Genomic DNA, 12,733 nt, shown 5'->3' on the forward strand with positions numbered 1-12,733 from the left:
CTAAACTACAATAAAAAATTCAAAGTTCAAAAAATAACAATAGTGTATCTGTCCTTACTCTTCTAGTACCATTCGTACCTTTCCAGTTTATGTCAATCTAGAGAATTCAGAGACTAGCCCTCAAATGATCTTCAGATTTAATTTCATTATGGCTGGCTGAAGGATGTCACATTTAGTTTTTTTTTTTTTTTGAACAAAAATATGGTAATGGAGCATTGCTTATCCTGCTACAATTTCAGGCTGTTATATCTTTATTCATTGTTACATGGGAAGCAATCTTAAAAACATAATGAAAAAGAGTTTATGAGCTCCCAGATTGCAGATTTTTCTCCACTGACCTTACAGGTGAACAAACCTGTAGGCATTATTTTTTTTTTTGAACTTGCTACTACTTGTTAGTATTTGGTGATAGTACAGACTCTTCATTGAATCAGAAGTTACTTAGAGAAAATGGTTGGATTTTTTTCTGAATTCATGGACAATGTGAAACTATTATTTAGATTTTAGTGAGCAAATAATATCCAGTTAAAATAGATCATATAGGAAGTAATCTACAAACTTTTTAAAATTTTGGAAACAGGCATTTTTCTTTGATGTAGGGCGCTCTTTCTTCATCTAGTCCTTTAATCTCAGACCTCATACTTTCTTGAAATATTCATATTCTTGGCATATCAAGACTCATCTATAATCATGGATTCAAATTTTTATGTCTTCTCTCACTTTCTATAGAAATTGAATATTTCCCATTCACTTAATTAAGTAAAAATTTATTGAGAAAACTCAAGGTGCCAAAGTGATATAAACTTAGTGAAAGACATGGTATTTCTTTTTAGAATCATAGAATTTACTGAAATTTGAATATTATTAGCTCTTATTATATTCTTGTATGAGTCACTGATCTTAATTCTTTGTAGGTTTTTAGCAGCTTGACAAGTTTGCTAAAGCTAAACCTTAAAATTTCCTTCTTAAGCAAATTTATTTTAGAACTGTATTTTGTTTTGCTTTGGAATTAGAATTAAGCTAATCTGCAAGTTCTAAAAGTTTATGTATGCCAAGGTTTTAGTGAAAGTGTTAGTTTTTTAAGAATGATTGTTTTATTATGAGAATAAATAATCATTTTCACAAGGGAAAGTGAGGTGCAAAACTATGAATGCAGGACTTGCATAACGGGTACCAAAACTGACTTGTCATTCCTTATCCAATTTACATTTGTTTATAAAAACTTGGAGCTTGAACATGCAGAATTTTTTTTTTTGAGAAAAGGTGTTGTGCTTTGGCATTTTCACTGTATCTCTTTCCTCCCCATCTTGTTCATTTTTCTGTGTTTTGTATATGCTATGTGGCTTTTCTTGTGATCTTAAATTGTATACTCTGATATTTGAGCAACCCAGTATATTGTTGTCCAACTCCCCTATATGGCCTGTAACCCACTGAGATAACAGAATGAGATAATCAGGTTATTATATCCTGGTTGCAGAATGAGGAGAATTGATGGTACTGAGAATGATCATCATTCCAACGATTTTCATGAACAACAAATCAGAATATACGAGAGAGAATACAGTATCGTGGTTAAGGAGTCCTAACCACAGAGGGCTTCTGAAGAACTTGCCCTGTCCCTGTACAGTCAGATGTTCCTAGTTTTGGACAAGATTTCTCCTACATTTCAAAAGTACTCCATGATAAAAGATACTTCAAGTCCAGGAAGCACCAACCTGACTGCCCTACGAGCAATCACAATAAAAAGATATTTTCTGCAATTTCTCCTCTACTTCCTAAACCCAACCTTTCAACACCTGTTGACCTAGATGGACTTTGTTCCTGGACATTTACTCAAGCACACTAAAACCTTAATCCACAAGACATATGCACACCTTTGTTCATTACAATATTCACAATAGCCAAAAGATCTAAAGCTATTAGCAAAGATTAAATCTTTCAACTTGCTGCAACATGGATTAAGTTGGAGGTTATCATGCTAAGTGAAATGAGTCATGAGAAAAAAAATTGAATGATCTCTTTCATATGTGGATTATAAAGAGATGAAGCTAGGAATAAGACACAATCTCAGGTAGTGTCAACAGCACAGTGATCTGTGGCAACAAAGGAAGGGAGAGAGGAGGATTGTGGGACTGTAGTTGAGTTACTGATGGTGGTGGCGGGAGTGGTATAGTAGCATAGCAATTACATGTAGTAGCATAGAAATAAAGCATTGACATGAAAATTATAAGCCATATTACTAAAAAAATTACTTTTATAAACTTAAAAAAGTCTTTGTTAAATACATAGTTAATTTTCTATTTTAGTGTTAGCCAATTAAATGTGTATTTATTCCTTCAAAGGATAAGTTTTATTATTTTAAAAAAGATATTTTGCTTTTGTTTGGACTTAATTCAAAATAACATCTTCAGTAATTTTTCTTTCAAAAGGTAGACATTCAAGTTGAAGATTCAGCTCATTAAATAATACAGTTTTTAAGAATTAAACTTAATTAGTGTTATTACTATAATTCATTCCATCATGATGGTCATTCAGCCTTCACAAATTTTGACCTCTAATTAGTATATGGAATGAATCTATTAAGTTGGATGAGATGCAGTGTTCTTACTTCTTTTTTTGTCAATCTAGAACTTTTTTTCTTGAAAGATTCCAGTTGAAAAATTAAGTTAAAGTCCCAAAGTTCTTACAAATGCAGGTTTGATAACTACTGCAGAAAGATTCGATTTCTATGAATGGGAATCATTTTATCATATTTTAAAACACACAAACTCATTCAATTAAAAGTTTTAGTAGGAAAGAAATGAGCTATTCAGGTAGAAGAGTTACAATTCTTAAGTGTTTTAATGCTTGTTATTAATACTGCCCTGGTTGAGTTGGCTACTATAGTTAGCAAAAAAACATAAAAATACACATAAATAAAAAGAAAAATTATTAATATTAATAAATGGCTGTTTATGTGGGAAATCTATGGAATTCAAATGAAAAAACTATTATATACGTTTTAAACTATTACAGATCTCTGTTCATGTTATTTTTCAACTCTTTTGCACTCTTTTTAAAATTTCACGATACTTAAAAATGCTTATATGATAACCTTTGCTAATTTCTTATACATAAGGATGTTCCCTTTTTACTAACTAGAATATAAGTATTGTGTATTTTATTCAATGATAGTATCCCCAAATTTAGAAGATACCTAAGTATAAAAGCTCAAAGTACATGTGAATATTCATGTAATTCTGTAAAATTGTATTTATATAAATAACATAAATGCTTCTAGATGCATACACTATCATAAGACAATGAAAGAAACCCATAGTAATGAGAGAAATAGTACCAGAAATAAGTAGGTAGGACATTTTATCATTTAACAGTGTGGCATATTATTCTTTAATTAATAAAAAACCAAATAAGAAAAAAATATCTCTTGAAACTGTAGTGCATATAACTAGCCAAGCCTAATTCTGAAATTCACAATTGTTTGTAAAACAATCTTAGAGTTCCTAAGATGTTTATTGTAATGCCACTAGGTGGCATATACTAACTGATAAATTCTTAAAGACAGGCTTTTTTTAAAAGCTCTTTTAGTTCCACACACTCAAATTTACTTTGGCTTTACATTGGATTCATTTTTCTTAAGAAATTTAAACTTAAAGTGTTTTTCTGTACCAACATTTAGGCTGTGTTTCACTGTAATTTTTACTTAACAGTATGAGTTATGGTTATATTTTAAATCTCCAAATGCTAGTTTAGGTAAACTTCAAAATTGTTTAAATTCTGATGTTTTTCTATAACAGTTGCCTATCTTGTCATCTTGTTTTTTTCATGAAATAACTTAAGGAATAGAGATTTTCAGATTTTGTACACAATTCATATGATCATATTTGCACTGATTTTATGTCACATAAATTATTGTCTTAGGACCACATGAAAATTCTATTCACACTGAGATTTGGCATGTGAATACTGAGGAGGATTTAAAAAATCATTTATTGATTCTCTCTGCAGAGACCTTTAATTCTGTGGGTGGGGAAGGCTATGAACACAATTAAAAAGAATGCCAAAATATAGTAAGTTATTAAATAAAAATTCTAAGTGTAAGGTAAGGAAAGCAGTTGATACTAATTTGGAGACTAAGAATTAGAAGGAATTTGAGAAAACCCTTGAAATATGTAGCATTCTCTGAACAAATTAAACTTGGGCATTATATTTATATTTCTATGTAAAGATAAAATATAAGGATAAATAAACTAAATAAATTATATCAATAAATTAAAGAATAAATAAAATCCAAGATAAAAATATAATTTCCATATGTTGGTAGCAACTATGGATAAATGAATTATTTTGGGGGTGTATTTTCCTTTCCTTATAGGTTAACACTTGAATACTCCAGGTTTTTTGTTTTGTTTTTGTTTTTTGTTTTTTTGCTTTTTGGGTCACACCCGGTGATGCACAGGAGTTACTCCTGGTTCATGTACTCAGGAATTACTCCTGGTGCTGCTCGGGGAACCATATGGGATGCTGGGAATCGAACCTAGGTCAGCTGTGTGCAAGGCAAATGCCCTACCCACAGTGCTATTGCTCCAGCCCGAATACTCCAGGTTTTAAAGCTATCCATCTGTATGGTTTAAAGGGATATTGCAAACAATGGAATAGAAGTACTATAACAATTCTCAAAGAATATTTAAACACATTTTTTTCATATCTAAAAATTGTGATATCTTTGGTCTAAAAACAATTGTATTATTTTTGATAACGTTTTCTCTAAAAGTGATAGGTGTATATTTTATAAATTAATATTCTAAAGCATTTGTTGAGCAAATTCTAAAATAAATTGGCAAAATTATCAGACTAGATGCATTTTAAAGTATTTTTTAATCTAAAGATTCTGATTTTTTTATATAGTAGAGATATAGTAATACACACACACATACATATATATATATATATATATATATATACTTAATTGGGTTCAGAAGATGGTTTAGTGTCTTAAATCACGGATCTTATATTGTGTGCGGCTAAAATTCAAACCTTGGTGCAGTTGGTATGAACTGAGGCCATCATGACAAGTCCACATTTGTGATCTCTTAGCAAGAAGGATGCAGGCCCAGAGCTTAGTTTATATTCATCAAGGAACAATGGTCTATGAAATCAGTTATTGGGGGGGGGAACCCTAAACATTTAGTAATAAGTGTTTTATTCAAAAGTTGTAATTCTTTCATGCTTACTATATTAGAAAAATGCATCTGTTATTTTATTTAATGCTCATGAAACCTTATGGTGTGTGTACAATTACCTTCATTTTACAAATGAAGAAAATATGGCACAGAAAATTTCAGGAGTTTACAACACAGAGTTTACAATATTGTTTCCCCACCTAGATCTCCAATGTGAATTGTGACTTATTAAGTTGACAGACACATTAAGATAAGTTTATTAAGCATATCAAAATTCAATGAGAACATTAAGTACAGAGACTAGGATATTTCACGTAGCCAATCGTTTCATATAGCCAAAAATTACAACTTTGTATAAAGCAAAGTTGTGATAGTTTCCTATCTGTTTTTGTATATGTTGCCCTCTACATCTAGTTAGCTCTACACTGTTTTGTTCTATTCTTTCTTCGGTACATTTTTGCATGCCCTATAATTCATTTTATTCTTTTCTGGGTACATCTTTGTGTTTATATTCTAAGACCTAAGCTGTTTTGCCCGAGCTTGGGTTGGATTTTTTTGTGAGGGAGAAGACCTCTCACAGTGTTCTTAACTTTTTATAACTTTCTAAGACTGAGATAAATAATTTTATTTTAGTAAATAAAGAATCTGACCTTTTATTATCAGCACAAAATTCCCACAACGAGATGCTAAACTTGAGTATTTGTTTTATTAGATTTATACAGCTCACTGGTTCAGTCAATTATGTTAAAGTAATTATACATAAAAAATAATTATATATTCAAAAGAAATCTTATTTTGTTATGTGTTTCTGCAGCCAGAAAATGGTAAGAATAAAAAGAAATGGTACAAAAGTGCACTACAAGAAGCATATCTGCTGTACGGATTTTCTCCTGAGCAAAGATTGGAAATGTGCTACCGATCAAAAAAAGGTATGAGATTTTTTCTTATTTACCACTTTGGTGTAAAGATTTATTCAAACACATGCTTTCAAAAGTATGCCTGGTATATAAAAATCTCTCTTCTTAGGGAAATAGTATATCTTTGTTAACTAAACAGTAACCTTTGTATGGTTTAGAAGTCTGTATTTTGTCATCTGAAACTATTTCCAGTAATCAAATATATGTTTTGTTTATTTCTTCTTTTTATATTTATTTATTAAATCACTGTGGGAAAGGTTACAAAGCTTTCAGGTTTAGGTCTCAGTCATGCAAATATCAAACACATTTCCCTTTACCAATACTTATCTTTTACCATGAAGAACCCCAATAAAACCCCACCCCCCACCCCTCCCAGTCCCTGTGAGGCAGATGAATTCTAGTTAACACTCTATCTGCTTTGATTAGATTCACTGTTTCAATAAAAGATTCACCACTATTATTTAGAGTTTACCCCCCCCCCCCCCCAAATCAGACATGCTGAAAAAGCATTGTGAAGTGATTTGCTTTCTACAGCTGGGTTCAAGAATTAAATGTTGGTTTTGGATTTCTGCTATTTTACCTATTGACCCTGGAAGTATTTCTACTGAAAGTCAGATAGTTAAGAAATTGATTTCTGTGTTCTGGAGTCATAGCCGTGCTGGAGAGCCGCTCGTGGGGGGCAACTGGTGGCCTCGGTAGGGCGTGAAGGGCGGACCGAAACGGCCCCCTTCCCATGAGGTTTTAGTCGCCCCCACACTCCCGGCTCATACCTGCTGTCCACAAGGCTCCCATGCGGCCGCCATCTTTCTTTCCAGAGAGGAGAGGGCGAATGGGGCAACACCCTTTCCCCTCCGGGCAGACTTGATGGCCTGGATTAACGCATAGTCCGTTCACTTTTCTGCTCCAAGCTGCTGGGTTCTGCATTAAGTCCTTGTGCTTCTGGGGCTGTGACCATGCTGGAGAGTCGCTCGTGGGGGGAAACTGGTGGCCTCGGTAGGGCGTGAAGGACGGACCGGAACGCCCCCCTTCCCATGAGGTTTTAGTCGCCCCCACACCCCCAGCTCATATCTGCTGTCCACAAGGCTCCCATGCGGCCGCTATCTTTCTTTCCAGAGAAGAGAGGGCGAATGGGACAACACCCTTTCCCCTCTGGGCAGACATGATGGCCTGGATTAACGCATAGTCCATTCACTTTTCTGCTCCAAGCTGCTGGGTTCTGCATTAAGTCCTTGTGCTTCTGGGGCTGTGGCCGTGCTAGGGAGCCGCTCGTGGGGGCAACTGGTGACCTCGGTAGGGCATGAAGGACGGACCGGAATGCTCCCCTTCCCATGAGGTTTTAGTCGCCCCCACGCCCCCGGCTCATACCTGCTGTCCACAAGGCTCCCATGCAGCCGCCATCCTTCTTTCCAGAGAAGAGAGGGCGAATGGGGCAACACCCTTTCCCCTCCGGGCAGACATGATGGCCTGGATTAACGCATAGTCCTTTCACTTTTCTGCTCCAAGCTGCTGGGTTCTGCATTAAGTCCTTGTGTTTCTGGGGCTGTGGGCGTGCTCCAAACTTAACTCTGATTTTCAGGGAGAAAGGTTGGGTGGTTTACTTCCCATTGATCACTTTGTATATAGAGAGATGTCACGCGGCCGCATAAGCGGCCGCGCGGTTTTGAGGAAAAGTCCTAGTTCCCGCATACTCGAGCTGTGCTTGTAGAGACTTCTGGTCACCGGGGTTCCATCTGGGGAAGGCGAGATGCGGTACCTACCCCATCTGGGACTTCCCAGTGATCTCGGCTCTTTTTGGAACCTGTTTTTTTTTTTTTTCCTCCGGGATCTGTGGTTCCCGCCCTCCATGTGGTCCTTCTCTTTGGCTGTATGTTGTAAAGATGGTGCTGGGGGGCAGGCTGTGGGCGTGACTTCCGGAATCAGAGGTTACCTGGGAGCTGTAGTCCCGGCAGATTTGAGAAAAAGTCCTAGTTCCCACATACTCGAGCTGTGCTTGTAGAGGCTTCTGGTCACTGGGGTTCCATCTGGGGGAGGCGGGATGAGGTACCTACCCCATCTGGGACTTCCCGGTGATCTCGGCTCTTTTTGGAACCTGGTTCCCCCCCCCCCCGCCCCCGGGATCTGTGGTTCCTGCCCTCCATGTGGTCCTTCTCTTTGGCTGTATCTATATGTTTTGTTTAAATGAAAAGATTTTATTTACTACTCTGTCATCTTCTTTGCTTGTAGACTATCTATATAGGTTTGCTTGTGTATTTCAAATTATGTTTTCAAAATTAGAAGCTCTGGCTTTAAATTATCCTGTGGTAAAATTCTCACTCTGATATGCTGTATTATTTCAGAATGGAGGATTTAAAATTTTTTTCTTCTACATAAATTCAAGTTTTGAATAAAAAGTATTTTCAGCATTTTACAATAAGTAATTTCTTTTTCTTTTTTATTTTTTATGCTACTCCCTCTGTGTTCAGGGATTACTTCTGGCTCTATACCCAGGGCTCACTTCTGGTATCACTGTCAATGTATCACTGTCTTCCTGTTGTTCATCAATTGCCTCGAGCAGGCCCTAGTAATGTCTCCTTCGTCCTACCCCTGAGATTTTAAAAAGTGCCACATTCGAGGCTCTTTCAGGGTCAGGAGAGTGAGACCCATCATTGTTACTGGTTTTTGGCATATTGAATATGCCACAGGGAGTTTGCCAGACTCTGCCCTGTGGGCAGGATACTTTTGGTAGCCTGTCAAGTTCTCCAGAGTGAGGACTAGGTGATAAGATGTCACGAGGCTGCAAATGTGGCCGCGTGCTTCCCGGAGCAGAGTTTTATAGTCTCTGGATCTTGGCCATTGATGGGATTACATGGCGCTGGGGTCAGTTGGTGGGTGTAATGCCTACATACTGGAAGATGAAGATCTGGGTGGAGGAGGTCCCAGTCCCAATCTGAGCAGGCTTGGAGATCTATGCCCTGGATCCCGCACACCTGGGTTCCTCATCCGGTTCCTTAATGTGTGAGGCTCATTCGAACGTGTGGAGCATGGCTGTGGCTGGAACCGGAGGTCTTCAGCTGGTCTTCACTTCTGGTGGGACTCATGTATTGTGCGAGGCAGATGCCCTACCCAATGTATGATTTTTTTCCAGCTCACATTTTCAATGAAAGTTATCTTGAATCTTAAACATTATGGTTTACAGTTTCCAAGCTAAAGGCAGTGCTCATGGTTTACTTTTAGTTCTGTGCTCAGGAATCACTCCTGGTAAGGCTTGGGAAATCATAGAAGATGCTGAGGAGCAGATCTGAGTTGGCAAAGATTGGAAATCTGTTGCTAATCAAGGAGGCTTTATGAAACTCCCTACGTGCTATACTGTCTCTCCAGCTCCAGACTAATGTAACATAATGATAACAATATAGTCTTAACATATTTTTGTTTCATTTTTTAAAAGTTTTAGTATTTTTCACATAAATAATGTTTAATAAAAGAAAGCTGATTCCAAAAAGCACAAGCTACTATTCTATGACATTCACAATCTGGCATGATAAATCTCTGGTTAGAAGTCAGAACATCCTGTTGGTGGAAGCAACGTGAGTGGAACACAAAAAATTTCCAAACTGTTAGCATCATTCTGTTTTCCTGATTGAAGTTAAATGGACACATTTATCCTGTGTTCATTCATTGAGCAGTGTTGCTGTGTATCCTTTTCCGCATAAATGTTATACTTGAATAAAACCTTAACTAGAATTTTTGGAGATGTCCACTATGTCCATAGTATTCAGAGTTATACAATGCTAAGTGAAAACAAAAAAATAAATAAAACCCTCTTATTATTTTAAACAACAGAAATTTTCTTCATGAAAATCAATGTGATATAATAAAAGACAGGCCACAGATGATCAGATTTGAGTTTTTGAATTCAAAATTTTTTTCTTACTAGTTCCTCTCCCTTTTTTATCGAGCCACCATGAGAAACACAGTTGCAAGGTTGTTCATGATCGGGTATCAGTAATATGATGTTTCAACACCCATATAATACATTTTTAAATCTGAAAGTATAAATATCACTTAATGATGTTTATAAGTAATTATCTTTTAATTTTATTAGAGCACTGTGAATTGCAAAGTTATTCATAGCTAAGTTTTTGACATACAGTATTCCATCACCAATCCCGCCACCAGTGTCAACTTCTCCCCACTAGTGTTCCCAGATTCCTTCTCCTATCCACCTGTGACAGCCCCAGCTTGCCATCTTGACTGGTACCATTTCAGTTTATTAATTAAAAGTTTGGGTTTCACAATTTCAGTGTTGTTAATTGTGTGGTTTGGACATTTAGCTCTGTCATTATATTTTATGAGACTCCTTTTCACTTTATTGCTTTATGTTCTAAAATGAATTGCTTTATAGGGGATTTGGCCATTGGAACATACTGAATTTTAAAAACAACTATTATTTGTCTCTTTTTGAAAAGTTCTATTCACACACATAGGAGCATATATATAAATACCAGTCCAGTCTTCTCAGTTCAGATTTTAAAACAAGTAAGTAGATTTGAAAAGAATTGAAGAGTCAAGGCATACTACAGTTTACTGAGATCAGGAAAAGATGCATATATTACCACAAAGTGATTTTTATTTCTTGTACTGACAATATAATATCTTTCTCCTTTTACTAGCAATAAATGTTGAACTCACTCTATTGTTACAAATACAATTTTATGCTTTGGAGGAATATTTGCATTGTATCTTTCTTATACAACTAAAATAAACTTTGAAATACATTTTATAAATATTATTACTTTGAAATGATACAATAATCTTCTTTCAATTTATTTTTATTTTTCCCTTCCTGCAGATCTCAAACAGTGAGCCTTTAAGGATTACCTTGTTATATTTAAACTGGAGTTTGATCTTGTGGCATTGTACTTGTCAACCAAACATTTTTATGCCATTGAGTCATTCTCTGGGTCCCCACTAATTTTCTTTCTGAGATAACACTACATCAATTTGTGTTAGCCCTATATTTTGTCTCTCAGTAAGTTATCGGAACTATATTTTGCCATTGTTATCTAGGCAAGGCTATTTGTTTCTGGACCTTTGGCATTTTTCCCCCAGCAGACTACAAAGGGGCTATTTCTGATTGTTTGGTAGTAACAGACCATTTACTTGTCTGATGGATTTTGTATGTAAAATTTTCTATAATTCAACCTGAGTATAGAGAGCCAAATATAGAATGGACTTTTTTTTTATCCCTAGATTGTATTCAGAACAGAGACATAAGAACAAATTTCCTGTTTATTCTCCACTATAAGAGACTCACTTTGTACTCGCTCTTCACATATGACAATAATTTGATCATTGTCTCTGTTTAGTTTCAAGTGTGATTCTGTTTATGTCTTTATCATCTCATCTTATCCAAAAATAGTTTTAAGTTATAATTAGTCATTATCTATATTTTACAAAAGATCAGTACTTCCAGGTACATTGACATCATCCTAGCAATTTTGAAGATCTCTATACCCAGAAATTTATTCTTTTTACCCAGAAATTATCATTTTTAGTTTAAATTCTTTTAGTATACTGAAGAAATTCGCACACTTTTATGTTTGGTGTAACTCTTCAATTGTTTAAAGTTACAGGTCCATTTATTGTCTGTAAATATAGATAGAACTAGCTGTTTTGTAACAAATTTCAAAGCTCTGTTCCCATAATTTGATTACCCCTTTTCAATACTATTATTTCAAATAAGTGCACATTTTTGTTGAAGTTAGAAAATATTTTTTCATGGACATTTGTTTTAATTTTTTTTTTTTGGTCTTTTGGGTCACACCTGGCAATGCTCAAAGGTTACTTTTGGCTCTGCACTCAGTTATTTCTCCTGGTAGTGCTTGGGAAACTATATGGGCTGCTGGGAATTGAACTCAGACTGGCTGCCTGGAAGGCAAATGCCCTACCCACTGTAATATCACTCTAGCTCCTATAATTGTATATATTTTTTAATGAATGGGATATTACTCTATAATCTGCTGTATAACTGTATCACTGTCATCCTGTTGGTCTTCGATTTACTTGAGCAGGTGCTAGTAACATCTCTATTCCTCCCAGTCCTGAGATTTTAGGCAGCCTTTTTTACTCATCTTTTGACAATGATTGGAGGACCTTTCAGGGTCAGAGGAATGAGACCTATCATCGTTACTATATTTGGCATATAGAATATGCTGCGGGGAGCTTTCCAGGCTCTGCCCATGTGGGCAGGATACTCTTGATAGCTAGCTTGCCGGGCTCTCTAAGAGGCATAAATGGGTAGGAAGTGTCTTAAGAAGTGTCCGGAAAGCGGCCTGGAGCATGGTGATGTTTGGGAAGTGGAGGTTGGCTGCCGGGGCTTGGGTCCCAAGGGGTGGGGAGGGCTCTCACCCACCCCACAACCTGGTGCAGAGTCCTATAATCTGCTATATAATTCTATTTTAGGATTTCCTATTATTTGTGTGATTCTACTTTAAAATTTTGTATTATATTTTCTAGTGGCTTTCCTAAAATTTGCAGTATTCATTTATGTTATTCAGTTTAATTTTCAAATAACACTGTATCATGTCATGATACATATATCTTATAATAGCATTTTTTCCTAATTTCTCCCTTCTTCAATCAATAGAATTTATA

At 35.8% G+C, this 12,733-nt stretch overlaps 1 protein-coding gene across 1 annotated transcript in view; it reads left to right on the top strand.

The window, feature by feature from the left end:
• ZCWPW2 (zinc finger CW-type and PWWP domain containing 2) overlaps positions 1-12,733 on the top strand; it is a gene marked incomplete at its 5' end in the record, with an annotated part of 99,115 nt that overhangs the window by 23,730 nt on the left and 62,652 nt on the right. The window contains one exon of the mRNA XM_056129501.1: positions 5,998-6,112. Coding sequence (XP_055985476.1) covers positions 5,998-6,112 — 115 coding nt within the window. The remainder of the gene's footprint in view (positions 1-5,997; positions 6,113-12,733) is intronic.

Source organism: Sorex fumeus, unplaced genomic scaffold (genome assembly GCF_029834395.1).
Source record: "Sorex fumeus unplaced genomic scaffold, SorFum_2.1 ptg000072l, whole genome shotgun sequence".
In the NCBI taxonomy this organism is placed as follows: domain Eukaryota; kingdom Metazoa; phylum Chordata; class Mammalia; order Eulipotyphla; family Soricidae; genus Sorex; species Sorex fumeus.